At 36.1% G+C, this 19,768-nt stretch overlaps 3 protein-coding genes and 1 long non-coding RNA gene across 9 annotated transcripts; 1 reads left to right on the top strand and 3 right to left on the bottom strand.

Annotated features, from left to right (window-relative positions):
• The first annotated feature begins 1,991 nt into the window (after positions 1-1,991).
• Positions 1,992-5,187, top strand: LOC111921746 (protein PSK SIMULATOR 2). Of its 3 annotated transcripts, none has more exons than XM_023917323.3 (2): positions 1,992-2,143; positions 3,175-5,187. In XM_023917323.3, exon 2 carries the CDS (start codon positions 3,222-3,224, stop codon positions 4,947-4,949), a length of 1,728 nt encoding a protein of 575 aa, XP_023773091.1. In that variant the 5' UTR covers positions 1,992-2,143; positions 3,175-3,221; the 3' UTR covers positions 4,950-5,187. The 3 variants fall into 3 exon arrangements, with proteins under 3 accessions (XP_023773091.1, XP_052624588.1, XP_023773092.1); XM_052768628.1 differs by having other exon boundaries at positions 2,017-2,143; positions 2,335-5,187; XM_023917324.3 differs by lacking the exon at positions 1,992-2,143 and adding an exon at positions 2,160-2,656.
• A 1,360-nt stretch (positions 5,188-6,547) lies between these two features.
• On the bottom strand, positions 6,548-8,806 carry LOC111921747 (vacuolar protein sorting-associated protein 28 homolog 2). 4 transcript variants are annotated; one of them, XM_023917329.3, is made up of 3 exons: positions 8,582-8,806; positions 7,114-7,771; positions 6,548-6,768 (listed from the first exon to the last, which is right to left on the bottom strand). In XM_023917329.3, exon 2 carries the CDS (start codon positions 7,752-7,754, stop codon positions 7,125-7,127), a length of 630 nt encoding a protein of 209 aa, XP_023773097.1. In that variant the 5' UTR covers positions 7,755-7,771; positions 8,582-8,806; the 3' UTR covers positions 6,548-6,768; positions 7,114-7,124. The 4 variants fall into 4 exon arrangements, with proteins under 4 accessions (XP_023773097.1, XP_023773095.1, XP_023773096.1 ...); XM_023917327.3 differs by having other exon boundaries at positions 8,586-8,806; XM_023917328.3 differs by having other exon boundaries at positions 7,114-7,754; positions 8,582-8,805.
• Positions 8,807-12,968: 4,162 nt separating this feature from the next.
• On the bottom strand, positions 12,969-13,586 carry LOC111921732 (uncharacterized). Its single transcript, XM_023917310.1, has one exon. It carries the CDS (start codon positions 13,584-13,586, stop codon positions 12,969-12,971), a length of 618 nt encoding a protein of 205 aa, XP_023773078.1.
• A 632-nt stretch (positions 13,587-14,218) lies between these two features.
• LOC128132108 (uncharacterized) lies at positions 14,219-15,550 on the bottom strand. Its single transcript, XR_008230037.1, has 3 exons — positions 15,388-15,550; positions 14,963-15,031; positions 14,219-14,351 (listed from the first exon to the last, which is right to left on the bottom strand). It is a non-coding gene; the product is annotated as an uncharacterized LOC128132108 (long non-coding RNA).
• Positions 15,551-19,768: the final 4,218 nt, after the last annotated feature.

Raw genomic sequence — 19,768 nt, 5'->3', positions numbered from 1 at the left:
GGACCCACCAATGAGAAAAAGGTCTTGAAGACGTGAAAATGTGAAATTTGCTGGGTGTTTGGGGGAATCCGGTGAAAGGGACATAAATAAAAGATGGGCTGCGCCAAATTCCGGTGGCGGTAGGTTTGGGTGGGGCAGGGTATGGTTTTGTCCCGTCGGGGTGACGTGTAGCGCCGTCGTGGAAGGTTAAAATGGTAAATGTTAGTCAGGTCTCCGTGTGGTCCTTTACACGATAGTGAGGTGTTTTTGTGTTTGTATCTCATTTGCATTTATTATTTTAGTTGAAGTTGATATATACTACCATTTATTATTTTATTTCTCTCAGGTTTCATTTACATCCCTATACTTCCAAGTTTTACCAAAACTGTCTTCAATTTTAGTTTAGTTTCATACCTAATCATTATAAAACATTTTTAGATTTGTTTATTTGGTCATTGTAAATGATTCCTCTAAGCCATTTTCAAGAGTAACTTATGACCTTTAAAAAAATATATATTTATTTTCATAACAATAATAGATCAGTCGAATTATATAGCTGAAAACAAGATATGCAAAATAAGCAACTTTTTATAAACAACTTTTTTGATGCTATCAACGATATATATTACTCGTAGGTTCAAATGCAAATCAAATATAGCTTCCTCTTATTGTTATAATAGTTTAATACTATCATTTATCACACAATATTTTAGATGCAAAACAAATGTTTGAACAGTTACAATTTTAAAACCATATTCAAAAGGAATTGTGAACTACAACAATCATTTACACACATACATATATACATACTAACATCGGGATTCAAATATACGTTGACATGTAAAAAAAATTTGAACGAATAGAAATAGAATGTTAAATGAATTTGTAGCAACTAAAAATAAATTATTTCTATATGGTCAAATAGATATATTAATAATGGAAAACAAAAATAATAAAAATAATATACTCGTAAACAGAGACGACTCTACCAATTTGAAGACTCTAATCGAACTAAAATTTTGGAGCCCTTTGGCCTTTACTATTTGATTAATAATAACAATCACCAAAACAAATATAAATAAACAATCATAAACTAGAAGTAATAGATTATATAATGAAATACCCAGGAATAGAAGATAATGGGATAGTGAAAATTCAAATTCATTCCTTGTTGGTTTGTTATGTAATCAGATTATGGATTAATGGAACCTTAGGCCTTGATTCTATAATATAATCTAATCAAAAAAGATAAAAAGAGAACATGAGAAGTAACATGCACCAATAACAAATCTAAAGTACACTCAATAAATGTCTAATAACATAAAGATGATTCTAAAAGTAGAATATACAATAAAAAAAATAGTTCATAAAAATAAACCTAAACTATGTAGAGTTAAGCAATACCAATAAAGATGTTGATGAACTGATAATGATCGAAATTGAGAATCATACAAGGGCCAGAAGGCAGAACCGCAGAAGGTTGTTGGGCGTTGGTTGCATTTCAGTGTGCAGTCTACCACCAGGCACCGATTGAATTAGACAAACGAAATTGAGAACTAGAGAATGGAGAAGGAAAAATAGAGAAGGGATTTAAGGAAGAACAATAGAACAAAGGTTGTGCAAATTGATAGCGTTTTGTGAAAATTGAATCGTTGCCGGTTTTTCTTGTTGATTGTGGCATCAATCGTACATATTATTGCTCTTGTTGATTGTGCATAAAAGGCTGCATACTATCATCGATTTTAAAAACTGGAGGCCATTTACAATCAGGGGCTAAGCCCTTGCTTAATTTTTTACATGGTTAGGCTGGGCCTGCTCGTGAAACTATAATGTATGAATAATGCATATGTTTGTTTAAATTGTATATTTTGTTTTCTTTCGAACTATAAAGAATAAAGACATAATTGAAGAAAAGCAAGGGACTTTTTAAGGTAAATCAATTCGTTAGGGCATAAAAAGCACACTTGACAAATCAAAAAGGACACAAAGCAAATTCTTTTCAATTATACTTCTCCTTTTCAAGTTCACTCGGTTTCTTGACCATGTGACTACTGTGTCCATCATATGTTCTCTCTCTCTCTCTCTCTCTCTCTCTCTCTCTCTCATATCAAGACCTTGAAGTTGGTGCTATGAAGATTCCACTCTTCTTCTACTGATAGAATCGGTGGGTATTCTTTCTCCTCCTTTATTCTTCTGGCAAATGGATTCCACTTGATTCTTCGATATTTCATGATGTTTTATTTCAGCTTACTTTATACCTGTGTGTATTACCTCCTTGAATTGGTGGTCTAGGGTTTGGTTTTTATGTTGATTTACTGCTTCTAGTGGTTTGATTTAGTCTGTTGTTGATGTCAGTTGCGTTTGGGAGTGTAGATTCTAAATCGGAGTTTGGTTAGTCCGAACCTGAACTGAGTTTGCTTGGATTTGAGCTCGATTGTACGTTTCGAAGCTTAGAATCAGAACGGAAGTTCGTTTAGTTGAAAGATGAAACTGATTTTGATTGAATTTCGGCTCGGAGTCACTAAATCGGAGTTCCAAAGAATACTGTAGGCAGTCTTTGAGACGTAAAAGTCGAGATTGGAGTTCGTTTTGATCGAAATTAGAGAATTTCACTTCAATTTGATTCTATTTCACGGAATCGGTTTTCCAAAATGTAGAATTAGGTAGCGTTTAGCAGGTTAGAATCAGATTTAATATCGATTTAGCTCAAAATCAAGCTGATCTACTATTAACCTCCGATTCCCGGAAGGAATTGGAGTGCTCAAACCACCATCATAGACTCACAGTGGGGGAAACAATGAGATCAGTTTGCAAATTTTGTCTCGATTTTGCCTCTGAAATCTGCCTTCTGGTTGCAGTAGGGTTAATTTTTGCTGGTGGTTGGGCAAGTAGGTCATGTTTAATCAATCAACGCATGTGATAGTTTGTTTTAGATGTTTACTGTGATTGTAAATGAATGCTATAAATCTTATTCATCGTATTACCATCTTTGGCATAAATCGTTTGATGTAACTTTTCTTTGAAAAAAGGGAGGATCAATCGTGATATTTGTCATGGAAACAAGTCAAGTCATTGTCATTCCATTCCAGAAATGGGAGAATCCATGTTTGACTTTTCCGCTTCTCAAAGTAGTTATATTCGATTACACTTTAATCACTATCTTGTTGTTTGATTATCTTTTCATTTTAAATTCAGAATTAAGAGAACTGCTTGCTGGTGGACTCATCCGCTTCAAATAAGTGATGGTGGTTGAATCATGGTTTCGTGGTCTACTAAAGTCTTCAAGAAAACACGACCATGGTCAAGAAAAGGCCCAGATTGGAGTATTAGCTTTTGAAGTAGCAAGCTTACTATCAAAGCTAGTTCATCAATGGCATTCTCTTAGTGATAAACAAGTTGCAAAATTAAGGGAAGAAATTAATAACTCAGTGGGTATCAAGAAACTTGTATCAGAAAACGATGATTACATAGTAGATTTGATATGTGCAGAAATGCTACATAATTTGGACTGTGTTGCAAGAGTAGTCACACGGCTTGCAAAAAGATGCAATGATCCTCTTTTAAAATGCTTCGAGCATGCATACGATGATTTAATCAAGTCAGGTGTTGACCAGTACCAGTGGCAGTTGACCTGGAAAAAGATGAGCAAGAAAGTCAAAAAGATGGAGAAGTTTATTTTAATCAACGCTAATTTGTATCAAGAAATGGAAACCCTCACAGAGCTTGAACAAATTTTAAGGAGAATGAAGAGCAATGAAGAACAAGATAGCATAACTTTGGTGGAATATATGAAGAAATTAGCATGGAAACAGCAAGAAGTCAAACGGCTAAAAGAGTTATCTTTATGGAACAGGAGTCATGACTATGTGGTTGTCCTTCTCGCAAGATCCATCTTCACTATCTTCAATCGAATCGGGTTTGTTTTTGGAATAAACCACGTGTTACCTCTGGAATCTGATTCAGATTCCGATTCCGTTTCCGATCATATGTATAGAAGTCAATCAGTATCCACATTACTTCAATCTTCCATTCACCCATCCGAGAATCGCATCACTTTAGGAAGCATAATATCAAGATCCGGCCCGATATCAAGAACCAACAATCCAAACAATTTCTATTCCGGTCCACTTGGGAATTCAACCACGGTTTCCGGTCCCATCAAGCGCAAAAACATAACTTATTCCGGTCCTATAAAGTCAACATCAAAATCCGGCCCGCTAGCTCGCATGTCCAAAACCGGAATCAAACTATGGAATGGAAAGAGCCCGACACCACATCGTTTCAGCACCACCGGACCTTTCAAAGGCTGTATGCTCGCCGGAAACGGTTCTCCGGTGAAGCACTGTTATATAAATCCAAACGCCACCTGTTCCACGACCCCACAAACAATCAAAGAATCTGAAATGGAAATCCAATTACCAAACTGTGGCCCCAAACACAAAGTCTTTGAAGCTCCACCAGAAACACTTGGTGCTGCTGCTTTAGCTTTGCATTATGCTAATGTTATTATTGTTCTTGAGAAACTTGTGGCTTCCCCTCATTTGATTGGTCATGATGCGAGAGATGATTTGTATAATATGTTGCCAAAAAATGTTAGGAGTGCTCTTAGAGTGAGGTTAAAACCGTATGCCAAGAGCTTGGCATCGTCGGAATATGATATGGGTCTTGCGGAGGAATGGAATGAGGCGATATCGGGAACTCTGGAATGGTTGTCTCCGCTTGCACATAACATGATAAGATGGCAATCGGAAAGGAGTTTTGAACATCAGAATCTGCTTTCCAAGACGAATATGCTTCTTGTACAGACTCTTCATTATGCGAATCAGGAAAAGACGGAATTGACGATTACTGAGCTTCTTGTTGGGTTGAATTATATATGGAGGTTTGGGAGAGAAGTGAATGCAAAAGCTATGATGGAATGTGAGAGTGGTGGGTTGATTGATGAGTCTGTTGTGAACTCAGTGAGTTGATTAGCAAGCAGCGTGTTGAGCTTCATATCAATGATAAAGGGTGTTTCAAGATGCTCTGTTTCCTCAAGGCAATTGCTGATGATGACTGAGCGTTGAGGTTTTGGCATGGAATTTGGAATTGATGGATGGATGCCTGATTGTAGATGTATAGCTAATGGTGAAAACAATTTTAATGATGTGGATTTATTACCCTACCCTATAAGAGTTCTCCTTATAAAATATAAAATGTTTCGAGTGAGATTTCAAACTATCAAAGCCTTTTTTTTTTTTTTTTTTTTTCTTTTTTTGTACAAGTTACAAGTTCTTGAATACTGAAAGTAATGAAGAGTCTTTTCAAAAGCTTTTTGGGTGAATAAGTTTTGAAATCGCTTATTTCATATGGTGAAAGCTTTTTCGTCAACAAACATTTTTACTTTTTAGTTACAAGCTCTACCGAGTTTTTTCATTGTTTTTCGTATTCTTTTATTCCATTTACTTTAGTTTATTAAATACACAGACTACACATATTAACTGCCTTCCACGTAAGTTTGGCAAAATTGCCATAAGGACCCGCTTACATCATCTCTCCAAGATCGATCTATGTTGCTTCACGAAAAATAACATCCCTCTCAATATCGTCATGTTTCAGGAACCCATTCGGATCATACCTCGTATCCGACCATTCTCAACCTAACACTTCACCTCAGAATTACAATTAAAGAAACAATGGATCAAATAACCATCGTAGTGACTGTACACGTAGCAGTTTTGTGGACACGCTTGGGCTCGACCACCAGCCCAACCCGAAATGAACTAGTAATATTAGTGTTAGTGTGGGCTAATTATTCCAAATTACAAATATCCCTTTTGTAATGGTTTATTTTTTTTAATCAAACTTAGTAAAATTTATGATTAGCCTTATTACTAAATTATGTAATAGTATTTATATTTTTATATACGGCGTAGTGTTGGAAAAAGACCAAGTTGCAAAGTGCTCATGTGACATGTTTCTTACACTTTTTACCTATTTATTTTTCATTTATACTTTAGTTAATATAACGTTTCATTTCTATTACTTTTTGTTGTTACTATTAAATAATTATCACACTCCTGCCTTTATCTGGGAGTAGGGGTATCAAAATTAATGCAGGGCCCATTCCTCAAAAGGGTGCACTTTTCAGTTTTATAACGTTTTAAAGGTGGGGTTGTTTAGGGATAATAATTTGTATGGGTAACTAACTTTTATAACTTGTATGGGTAACCAAAAGTGAGATTTTTAGTTTTATCGTATATTGGCACCGCATAAATTGACCCAAATACTTTTTTCCTCGTTGTAACTTAATACACAATTGTAAAAAAAAGTATAGGTTGTTCTTAAATAAAAAGATTTGGTTTGTCATATATTTTTTAAAGACACTTGGTATTCATATACCAGCTAAATCATCCATGTTAAGTCTATTAAGTCGAAATTAAACATAAACATAGAAAGTTTTAACCAACTACCATTATGTATTTATAAATTAAAGTAATAACACTTTGTTCAGAATTTGTATAACTTTCATATGTCGTTACACGAAAAGACAGGTCCATAATCTTTACCCTAAGTTTCCCTGATTAAATACTAAATTTAACATCAAACAATGTTAAAAATCTTCAACAATTTACAAAACATCTTACCTTACAAACAATCGGATTAAAAAACATCCTTGGCAAAAAAAAAAAGCAGGAAAACAAACACATTATATTATATGGTTCTATATATACCAAAAGAATACTTACAAACACAACTAATTAAGCTTCTAGTCCCAAGTCTTCCAAATTCACACTAGACTTCATGCACCTATTGCCATGTAAAAATTGTAAGTTTTTCTAATTATTTATTGTGATAATTAAATGACCTGTCTTAATGACTTCAAATTAAAAGGGCAAATTGCAAGGAATAGCAATTGACTACTCTTTTTTACCAATATAGGCAATGTACTTATATTTTATAACCATAATACCAACATACTTATATTTCTTTACCCATAATAGCAATGTAATTTATTTTTTACTCATGGGTAAAAAAGAAAGTACATTGGTAAAAAGAGTGAAGTACACTGGTAATTCCTGCAATTTCATTTTTCAAACCAGCAAATAGATTATAGAATAATAAAAAAAAAAACCAAGGATTTTAGAAAGTTACATGAGTGAAAATCATGTCCCATCAGTAGGCAATGCAGCCATAAAAGAATTATAGGAAGACTCCAAGTCAAAATGCAATTGCCTGGACTGCTGTTCAGTCAACTCATCAGCCGCCCCCATTTTGGCCAACCTCCCAAGCCACTCCTTCATCTTGACCTTCCCTTCAAAATCCGGGGGCAAAATCGACAATTTGTTCAACGACCCCGACAAATCAGAAAGCAAAGGAAAAACTTGATCAACAGCCACCATATTCAACTTCAAAGAATCCATCGCAGTGATAAAATTCTGCACGCATTCCGCCACAAAAGCAGCCGAGGTTCCACCGGAGGCGGTGGTTGCCGCCCTGTGCTCCACCGTGGCGGGGACGCCGGACATTATGAGGCGGTTCATGGCGGCAGGGCAGTCCATTTTGTAAGTATTGTGGAATCTTTCGATACTGGGTACGGTGTCTTTTAGTGTTGATGAAAGTGTTTTGAAATGTGCAATGAGCTTTTGGCATTCGAGTTCGTATTCGGTTGATGGGATTATATCGCGAACGTATGCTTTTTCGAGTTTTTCTGTGGCTTTGATGATCGCATAAAGTTCAGCAAAATTTTCGTACATTTCTCTCTCACGTTTGTCATTCCATAGTTTCACTTCCATCTGTGGATAATTATTAACTGATTGGAAATTAGAAATATATTGGAAAAGTAGGCAAACTTCATATGAATAAGTGAAAAAGGAACAATGTAACTGAACTTAATTACTTGAACGTTACTTAAGCTTAAAACTGAGTAAGGTTGAATCTAATGTTCATCGTTATTTGCCAATTAGCATATGGAACTCAAGTAAGAGGAAATAGGGACATAGCGCTCAAGATAATGTTAGATAAACCATTTCTAGCATTCAATAATCAATAAAAGAGCTCCACAACCAAAAGACAAAAACACAAAATCAGTATCTGAATGTAAAATAAAGTGGAAGCATGTAAGGTACATGGAAATATATGCCTCAAACAAGAATACCAGTGTATGAGAAAGCATATGCAGAATTCTCACGAAAAGGGGTAAAAAAACTGAACGAAAAAGAACGTGGATGAGAAAGCATAATCAAGTAAAATCCTCACGAGCATCTTCGTAAACAACTAACATAAGATATACGAAACGACTACCGATTCTTAATTCCAACCGGAACCTAAGAAGTTTGCAGAAAGAAAATTGAGATGAATAAGATATCAAGTTCCCGATTAAAAACAGAAGGTGGGATTCAGTGAACCGGCAGAGCAGTTTGAAATTGTCAGCCAAAAGATCACCCCAAATCTTAGATGGAACTAGGGTTACAGAGTGGTAAAAAATCATCAGCAAATCACATATGAAACTAGGGTTTAATCATTGACCTTATGCAGTATTCATTATCGAACGAAGGAAGCTCAAAAATCAATGATGACGGACGGCCTTATACAAATCGAAGGAGAAAGACAGAGATGTTACCTACCTGATTGAAGGACGGAGAAAGATGAGGCGACCGGCGAACTGGTATTTTCTTAAGAATGTAATTCAGTTCCTTCGACGCACCCTTCTTGTATGATATATCAATGGTGAAACGTAGACTTTGATGAATGGAATCTAATTTTACAGTTTTGTCACTTCAACTAGTCGCGTAAAGCAATTCTGAATTCTAATTTTGCCGAAATTCGTCGAGATTTTATAGTTTGTGGGTGACAACGTTTCATAGAACACGGTTTACGGTAGGGAAGAGAATTAGAACCGGAAAACGGACCCGCAAACGAAGCGGAACCGTTGGAACCGGAATATATAGAACCGGTTCCGGTTTCAGGTTTAAAAAGTGTTTTTATCCGGGTTTCGGGTAATCCGAGTTTGGGTCCATCGGGTCCGGATAAACCGGGTCTAAAAACCGGAACCGGTGTTAGGAATCGGAACCATTTTTAGGGCCGGAACCGGTTTTTGTGAAATGTTTAAAATATGTATATCTTATTTGTTTCAACTCCGATTGACACGAAGTTTTTTTAACATGTAGTTTAGAGTTTGTACATGATTTTAGACTATAAATTTGTTATTTTTAGTTTTATATTCATTGAATTACAGTCCCCCAAAGTCGAGATATTAAAGTTGGAAGTTTTTAGTTTTTTAGTTTTTTTTGTATTCGGTAAAAGTTTTAAAACATGCATATCTAATTCATTTCAATTCGGATTGACATGTGGTTTTTTCCAACTTGTAGTTTATATTTTGTACATGAGTTTAGACTATAATTTTGTCATGTTTGGTTTAATATTTAATGATTTACAGTTCTTCGAAGTCGAGGTATCAAAATTGAAAATTTTCAATTTTTCAGCTATTTGTTTTTGTACTTTGTATTCTGTGAAAATGTTAACACATGCATATCTCATTCGTTTAAAGTCGGATTGATATGCGGTTTTTTCCAGAGTGTATTTTAGAGTTTGTACATGATTTTAGACTATAATTTTATTAATTTCGGTTTCATATTCAATGAGTTACAGTCCCCCAAAGTCGGGATATCAATATGAAAATTTTCAAAGTTCAACCCACTAAGTAGTAAGTAATTACCAAAAAAATCCGGTTTTCCCGGGTTTTTCGGTTCTAAACCCACTTTATTCGGTTCCAACCTACCCACTTTGATGTTTCCGGGTTTTCCGGTTCAAGATCCACTTTACCCGGTACCGTACCTGGAACCGAACCGGAACCGGTTCCTATATACCGGTTCGGTTTCCAGTTCTAAAAAATCTCGTTAACCGGTTCCAGGTTTTTCTGGTCCGGGTCCATCCGGTCCGGGTTTGGACCCACTTTCATCCCTAGTTTATGACATCAATAACTGATATATTTTGGTTGATAATCTTTTTAGTCATTTGTGATGGGTTAGGATTGGGAAATTTGGGTGAAAGTAATATATCATTGTAAGACCTTCCGGACCGAGAACAACAGTCGTACACACCATCCTGACCCTCTGTGGTTGCTCGTTGTCATGAAGGATTGTGGTCACCACCACATTTCACCACGAACGTTTCCTATCTGCCTTCTTTCTCCTTCTCTCTATCTGTCTTGTTTCTCGCTTTGACCACGATATTCCCTCATGCACACCATCCCGGTTGCAAGGGGAAGAATGGTGGTGGTGACGTGGAGGTGGAAGAAGGTAGTGGTCGTGAAGACTATTGCGGATGACATAAAAGTATACAGATCACAGACATATCGCTGGTCTAGGTGGCAAGAGACCATGAGCACGAACACAATCTCGATGTCTCATTTTGGCTTGTGGTCATTTTCCATTCTGGTCTAGATAATGATGGACCACAACAATCAAAACTCTTCATTTTTTGACTCATGCCTTGACCATTCTAACGGTTACTTTGGGTTCTTTATTTAATCTTTACCTATATAAATACCACTACAAACCATTTTATTTTTCATATAATTCTTCTCTCATTTTGTTCACATTCACACATTTGTATTGTTCTAAAATTCAAAAACCATGGCTCCCAAAAGATGAATTCGTCAGAAGAGAAAGAAGAGAAGTTAACACAAACATGAGTGTCGGTTTCGAAAGAAGGAGATAGTCTAATCTTTAGAGATTTTTAGGTAAAAAATTTCAAGCGTTTTTTATGGTTTAATGGGTTGTCCAAGTCGAAGTTTTGATGAAAGATGTTAATAGTGGCGCAATATGAGGGTAAAATGTTGCGAGTTCGATGGAACTTACAACTTTGTTATAAACAATGTACAAGAAAGCGATATCGATCCGGTTAATGTGATCATGGATCAATATGAAAACACAAACCATAAACCTTTTACACATCTCAAAGCTTGGCTAAAGTTGAAGAATTCCCCAAAATGGCAAAACATTGTTTAAAAAAATAAGTTTAAGGGTAGTTATCTGTGTAACACTATGTTTCGGGTCGTTTCTTAATTCAGGGTTGTGGATTGAAATTTGATCATAAAAAGGCTTTAGGCTTTGAGAAAATAAAGTTGGACCTTACTGAATGTTGATAATGTTGGTGGTGAGATCTAATCCCTTGATTATATGTTGGAACCGAAGGGTAAAAAGGGAAAGTTATAGATCAGACTTATTTTATGGATTGTGGTTTTAGTTTGGTATGTGATAAGCCAAAAGTAACTTCATATGATTGTGGGGCTCTTCAATTCCTTTATGTGCATATAAAGAACGCCGAAAACATAGTTTAAACGAAGACGTTGTGGTTGTTTGAAGTTGAGCTGGAAAACGGGAGCCTTGCACTACGCGGGGCGTACTCTAAGTACGCAAGGCGTAGTGGGGGCGTGCTTTTAGTATGTTACACAGGGTGTAACTATGCAAATTAAAAACCCTAATTTCGGGTTTTGGGCCCCATTTAAGGAATTTAACCCCTTGGGATCCTCCTTATCATCAGCCTCCATCCTCTTGATCCTACAACTAAAAACCCTAGCTATCTTGTGAGGATTTGAAGCATTTGAGTGTTCCTTGTGTGTTTTGAGAAGAAGAAGATCATTGAAGGTGTGCTTAGGGAGTCCAAAGCTTATAGATCCAATCTTTACTCTTCTTCAACATCCTCCAGGAGGTATAAAGCTTGCACTATTGATGATTCATTAGATAGATCTAGCTTGTTATAGGTTTTATGAGCTTTTTGTCCTTTGATATCGGGTCTAGTGAGTATGAGTTACTCCATACCTCATGAGTGGCATTTTCTAGCAGTTCAGAGCTTGTAGAGTGATAAAATAGGAGCTTGGTCTCTCCCATCTTTCCATTCATGAGTAGTTGGGCATTAGAATTCGTTTTGGACTTGAGATTTGGTATTATCATCTTTTAAGCCATTCAAAGGCATAAAGTTAGGAACTTTATCACTCTAGACGTTTATTAGGACCAAATCTAAGCAATAGATGGTTGGTCTTTATGGATTAAGAGCTAAACATGGAAATGACTTATCAGTGAAGTATGCGGGGCGTACTCTCACTACGTATGGCGTACCACTATGCATGGCGTACTTTGAGTACGCATGGCGTAAGTCAACTGGTTGTTGATCGTTAACTTTTTGACCAGTTTGACATGTGGTCAAATGTGAGGGGTTGAGGACTAGGGGCAAAATGGTCTTTTGCTCAAATGGAGATTAGCATTGGCTTTTGGACCCTTAAGTAGAGTATTACCTTAGTTACTAATTAGGGATTGGTTTGTAGATATGTTTAGTGGGAGAGACTTTAGCACCAACAGCTTGTGTATGAGATATATTTGTTTACCGATCAAGGTGAGTCTCCTCACTATACTCGTGGGTTGAAGGCACCAATGTCGGCCGATTGGATTATGTTATGTAGGAAGACCAGGTGGTGGCCCCTAGCAATTGTATGCAAAACTAGGATCCAAACCCTGACAGTTATATGTAGGATGCTAGTTGTCTTTATGATACCTACATGGAAGACCAGGAGGCGGCTCTTGGCACTTGTTTGTAAGACCTTGGTTTTAGCCCCCAACTTGGAAAGAAAAGACCATGATACAGATCATGGCATGATAGTGATTGTAAGTCTATGGTTGGTACGTAACGTTATCTATTCTTGAAAACGATAACAACATTTATTTGAGTTTTCCATACTCATTAGTCTATATAGGATAATCTTAATTATTTATATCCCTCCCTCAAGTACCCTAAACAAGAAGCTCCAAACTCTCTCCCTCTTGTTGCTTCATCAAGTGCCATAAAATATGCCTTCCCTCTTGCCTTTGGCGAAGCATTCAGCCTTGCAGTTCCCTCCTTCTTCGGGCAGTCTTGCTTGAAGTGTCATTCTTCACCACATTTGAAGCAAACTTCCTTCTTGGCCATGAATTCATTAGAATAGTGACTTGTTTTCCCACACTTGTAACAATTCACTCCTTCAATGCATTCTCTAGTGCTTCTTTTTGCACTTTCACACCACCTCGTCGTGTCTGAGGACTTACCCTTCTGATCGGGTCCTGAGGATGCCTCCTACCCTTTTGATCGGGTCTTAAGGATTCCTCCAACTTCCTCTTCTCTCCAACCTCCGCCTTCTCCAGAGTGGTTGCGATCTTCACCGTTCGACCAAAGTCCTCTAGTAATCCGTTAGCAAACCTCTCAATATTGAAGAGTTCAGTGGGCACCAAGTAGGGAAATAGCTTCATCTTCTTTGTGAATGCAATGACGTACTTAGTGACGCTCAATTTTACCTTTTTCAAGTTCTGAAACTCGTTGTTCATCTCCAATAGGTCTGTTTTTGAGCAGTACTGTCTCTTCAACTGCTCCAAGAATTTCTCCCACAACATCTTGATAGCCTCTCCTTTGGGCATCGTATTAGTTAATAACTTCCACCAACTCAACACCCCAATCTTTAGTTTCCTTACAATGAAGATCGTCTTCTGTCTATCGCTGCAGTCGCAACTATCAAACACCATTTCTATCTCAGAGATCCAATCTATAACTTCTACTGGTGTTGGGCTTCCTGAAAGACTCGGTGGTTTGGCATTCATGATGTCCTTATACTTACAACCGCCATTTCCACCTCCTCCATTAGGGTGGTTTCTCCCTACTACCTAGGGTTCAACACGACTAACAGTTCCACAAGAGTTTCCTTCTTTCGATGGCTCCTATTCAAACTCACGATGCACAACCGCTACAATAGGCTCTCTCCCATTCTCCCTGATCAACTGCCTCATTTCCTCTTTTTGCTTAGCTAATAGAGAGTTAAGCATTTCCATTGTTACAAGTTCAACTACTGGCACTGCTTCAGGCACACGCTCAGTTGCTCGGGGATCAGGCTGACGACTCTCGTTATCATTTCCTAGTCCACTACGTATCCTCACCATGACGTTCTATACATCGAAGCAGGCGTTCAATGTATAGTGACGAGAATATAGATAGGGAAGATATATGTATAAACCTCCTTATTACTTTGAAAAGTTACATGTCAGTTCTAATACCGTAATCAAACGTTTAGTGTGACATCTCCAAAATCACGGCCAGAAAAGACCGGTTTGTTTATGCTTTGTTTAAAAATCAGAGTTACATTTTAAATGAAAGTGTTGCGGAATTTGTCCGAAAACAAAAATATGATAAAGATTTATCAAAAGCATTTCCATAGAAATGTATTTCATTAAAAGACTCGGGATGTCATGTTCGTACAGATCAAAAGCATAAACAGTACAATATAAGCCTTACTACATTATTTCATATCTACAGGCCTATATCCGTAATCCCTCGTCCAAAACATCACACCTATGCTCATGCGCCACTACCTATAATACATAAAACTGAGTGGGTCAGGCTTGGGAGCCTGGTGAGCACATAGGGTTTTCAACCCACAATAAATAAGTTTATTAATTTCATCGATCAACAATAACCCGATTACCCGTTCCCGTTATCCTCACTTTACGTCCCTAAACACCTATCATAAGGGACCTAGCCTAAGGATCATCATCGGGACGGACACTACTGCTAAGGGGACTCCTCAGCAATAAATGTCCTAAAGGCAACCATGTGGGGGATGGAGTACACCGGTGAACATATCGTTCACAAACACCTACAGGTTGCGAGCCTGCTAGTGTTCCACTGGACTGTCTAGAAGAGTCCGTGGTCGTCATCCATACTCCGCTAGATGACAGAATCAACAACATCAACATCGAGGCCTCTCATCATTTTATCACACATCACCTATTGCATCTGCCCATGTTTTACCCCAACATTTTCGTAGATATAAAATACATATACAGTTTAAATCATTGAAAACATGTATAACAACGTTCATCTAGCATAGATAGCAAGTATTCAGATAATATGCACACATAGCACGTAATTTATATAAAATACTTCATATCTATGTGTAAGTTGAAAGTAACTATGCACTCACTTGTTAAGGTGATGATTCCAAAATCGGGCAGCGCTTGCTTTTAACGATTCTATTTTCCTTCGACGAAACCTAACATTATTATCGCTAAATTTTAGTCTAATATTTACCGTGACCAACTATTAGTCTTAGTATTATTATTATTATATAAGCGTTAAACAATATTTTCCAACCACTATGTACAGACAGGGGCCAGACATAAAACACCGGAGGGCAGGACCATTTTGGCATATAGCACTTCTGAAATCCAACAACCCTATGCGGCCCTTTAAACCAGATTCCCCGTACCGCGAGTAGTTAAAAAAAAATATTATAACGACACTTATATAAGTTATAATAATAGCTCAAATATTTATTATAAGTTCATAATAACAATACTAATTTTAAATATAAGCTATATTAAAATAAGGTAAGCATAACTTACTTACAAGGGGGTTTTAGCTAGGAGTCGGGCTCTGCAGGGGCAGAACTTCGTCGCTGAATCTTTCTAAGAAAGATTCGTGCAGCGCTTCAGCGCTCACCTTACTATACTAAGCTACAGAAAGAGAAGTCGAATCACGAGAGACCGAAATGCTCGGGGGATAAGGAGAGAAAGACTCTTGAATCAAGAGAATGGTGCAAGAAATATGAGAGCCCAAGGCTCTTATTTATACTAATTGAATTTTCAAAAACTACCCTCCATAATTACTTAATGACCTTTTAGTTATATAAACAACTAAACACCCCTCTATAATACTATTATAAATGGATTTAATGATATTTGTACTAAACTAATGTCGAAAGAACTTAACATTAGTCTTATAATGACCGCATCGTCGATACCTTTCTAATGATATATACATATGTATATATATGTGTACGTATACATGATTTATACTTCATTTTAATACGTAAATATGCTATTATAATTTGTAACTCATTCATACGAACTCCGTTTTTGACGTTCTTTATATCCACGCGTAGGTGAAGACGTACTCTACAACTTTCGTTTAGACTCCGTCGGCTAATTTTGACTTATTTTTAAAGTTATATTTTTAACAAGCCGGGACAGGATTGGTCTGTTTAAAATCTCATAACTTCTTCATACGAAGTCAGATTTGGGCGTTCTTTTTATCGATGTTCTTAGTTTAACATATTCTACGACTTTCGTTTAGATCACTAAGGCTAAATCTCGCTCTATCGTAAATTCAATATTCACGCTTCCCGGTATCGTGCCGGTTCTGTCGTGAAACTTCGACGGGTCATAACTTCTTCGTTATAACTCGGATTTTGGCATTCCTTATATGCACGGAAACCTTGAGACATATTCTACAACTTTATGTAGAGATATCGGGATTATTTCACACTTTAATTTTGACGCTCATTTTTATTCTTTATTAATTATACATTTATAATTAAATAATAAACACATATAATTCACATAATACTCAAATATTTCATCTTTATTACTTCAAAAAGAGTTACACGAGTTGACCTAGACTATTACATTGACAAAAATGCTTAGCCCTGAAACCCGGGTGTTACATTTAGAAATATGAACACATAAAATTTCTAGATCCGGTCGGCAATAAACCATAGATCCGAACATCCTAAGGCATCTAAAGGCATCCTATAGCATCCTAAGGTAGATTATAGCTATAGCATGTATAAATCATTTAGCACATAGAAGTAAATTAGGCATATGTCCAAAAGTAAGCTAGTGCTCGTGTCTATTCAGGTATACTACTTAAAATATACTAGACACTTATCTTACGATCATTGCTTAGCATTCTAAGTTTAAGTGTAGAAACAAATCTTTACTCCTAGTTCGCTTAAACTAATGCTTTGATACCAACTATGACGCCCCCATTTTCATGGCCATAAAAGATTAGTTTATGATTATTTTAAAATCAGATTTTTAATATACAAGTGCGGAAATTGTCCCATAAAATATTCCTGAAGGAATGTTTTTCATTGATTTATTAAAAACTCAGGGTATCATCATCGATAAACATAAGCATAAACGAAGACTTACAACATCTCTTTATACTAATGGTTTACATCTCCTTAAATCTCTCATTGGATACATATATCATCATATATGTAATTACATGTGATACAATCAACTGAATGAGTCGCATTAGGAAACCTGGTGAGTACATAGGTGTTGTTTGTTTTTCTGAGGTAAAATGTCTGCAGTTTGCGGACCACATCTGTAGACCTCTACAACAGAAGAAGTGGACCAAACGTCTGCAGTTTGAAAAAAGAAGACTGTTTGTTTTTTAACATCTACAGACTAGTAAAATAAACTAAAATCTAAGTAAACTGATTTTTTTAAACTACAAAGTGATTTTTTAATATATTTATGACTTTGTTACAAATAATTAACAAATCTAAATCAACTTTTATGTATTATTGTATAAAAAGTGAAAATAAAAATGATACAAATTAACGTATATATTTGATAACCAACAATTTTGGTCGCAAAGTTATGACTAAACATTGTAATTAGGAATCAAAGAATTTGATATATAAATGAACGGAAATAAACTTTGATTTTTTTCAATTAAATCATTTAAAAACGTGTCATAAATATTTTTTCTAAAAAATTGACGATGCTTTATTAAATAATGTTTTATAAAATTTGGCACAAAAAAAATATAAGAATACATTATTTTTTTTCATATTTATATAAATAATTTCAACGACCATTATTTTAATAAACTTTTATTTATAAATTTGTCAAAATATCATGTTTGTGTCGTCAATTTTTTTTTGAAGTATTGATTTTTTTTTTCAAATTGTTTATCACTAATAAAGTTGGAATAAATATAAATTCAAAAAAACTAAAAAAAATAAAGTATATGTGTTTTTTTAAGCTAGAAGATGTCTGAAGATGTTAGAAGACTCTAGTCCACATCTGCGCCAAGAAGAGGACACGCAAACATTTTTAGGTCTGCAGTCTTCAAAAAAACAAACAGTATGCGAAGATTAATGTATGCGCGTGGTTTGCATCGCGCAGACAGAAGAGGGCAGGAAGATATGCCGACAAAAAACAAACACCACCTTACTCTCTTACTCTCATACTCTCTCTCTCTCACACACACACACACACACACCTATAGGATTTATCTAGAGTGTTCTACCCTAAGGATTACTAACAAATTTGCTTACCGGATTAGCATTATATGTCAAAATGGAATAATAGAGTACTCAAATGAATTCCACAATCCATACTCTCAGTTTGTGTGATTTCATAAACACCTGCAGAATGTAACTCTACTAGTGTTCCACTGGACTGTCTAGAATAGTGTGTGGTCGTCATCAATACTCTGCTTGATGACTAATATCAAATCTCTTATCTCTTTCTACCCGTCCTACCCAATACATTATGAGTACGATAAAAATACATATATGATATTTTAGAAAAAAAATCATTTTCTCATATAACACAGATATCAAGAACTCAGATAATAAACACATATAGCGTTTAGGCAACTTAAATACTTGATATCAGCATATAAGCTAAAAGTAACTATGCACTCAGCTGATAAGGTGAACGAGTCGAAATTCGGACAACACTTCGCTTCTAGCAACTGACCTTTTCTTTGGCGTGACTTAGTATCACTAAAACTAAGTCTAAGTCTACAATTCTACGACTGAAAATAGTCTAGACCTATCAATCATTCCAAATGAATATTCATAGTTCTATAAGGATCAGTCAGGCATGACAATTGGGAGACATGATCATTTCGATGTATAGCTTTTCTGAAATCCAACAACCAAGCCAACGTGCCCATTCATGACACCTCTCCTGTAAGTAGATTAATCAGTATAATGACTTGGAATTACTGATAAATCTTATTTATAGGTTCATAATAACGACTTATGACTATAAATATAAGTTACACTAAAAATGCTAGAGTGTAGCTTAATTTACAGAGGATTTAGCGAAATATTAGGAATCATGCAGGCAAGACTCTGATCCGGGAACTTCTATTCACCGGCTATCTGACACCGCAGGGCTTATACTTGATAGCTACTACTACTTCAGAATTGTAGGGCTTCACCAAAGCCTAGACCTAAGGGAAAATAGGGCCAAAATCGAAGGGAAGAGAATGAGGTCGAGCACCTCTATTTATAGGTCATATGTGCACCGCGCCTGGCGTGCACGTCGTGCACACCTGAGACGTTGCTCCTTCTATTTTTCTGCCACGTGTCGCAAATATGGCGGTCCACGCCCCACCTTCTAGAAGGTGTGCGCCGTGCAACCCACCTGCGCGTGACGCTTCTCGGAAAACTTCAGAAAATCATATCTCCTTCATACAAACTCCGTTTTCGACGTTCTTTGTATCCACGTGTACCTATCAACGAAATCTACAACTTTCATTTAGACTATGTCGACTAATTTTGACTTTATTTTTAAAGTTATACTTTTAACATGCTTAGACTGTTAAAGTTTGTTAAAAATTCATAACTTTCTCATATGATATTCGTTCGACTGTCTTTAAAGAGATGGAATCATATGGACGAGATCTTCAACTCTCATTTAGATTGTTTTTCCAAACAATCAACCGATCTCTACTTCAGTTTTTGAGTCGTATACTAATGTGTTGAAACTTCGAAGAAGTATAACTTCATAATACGAAGTCAGATTTTAGTGTTTTTTATATGTGTGGAATCATTGTCACACATACTATAACTTGTTTAAGATTATTTACCCTAAACAATCGTCTACAAAAAAGTCATTATTATGGCTTATAACAACTTATTTATTCAGCCCGAATTTGCGGGTGTTACTATTACTATTCGGAAAATGAGGATTAGTTT

The sequence above is a fragment of the Lactuca sativa genome, chromosome 2, assembly GCF_002870075.4.
Source record: "Lactuca sativa cultivar Salinas chromosome 2, Lsat_Salinas_v11, whole genome shotgun sequence".
NCBI lineage: Eukaryota > Viridiplantae > Streptophyta > Magnoliopsida > Asterales > Asteraceae > Lactuca > Lactuca sativa.
Note: the sequence above shows the minus strand (reverse complement) of the source record. Positions and strands in the feature narration are given on the sequence as shown.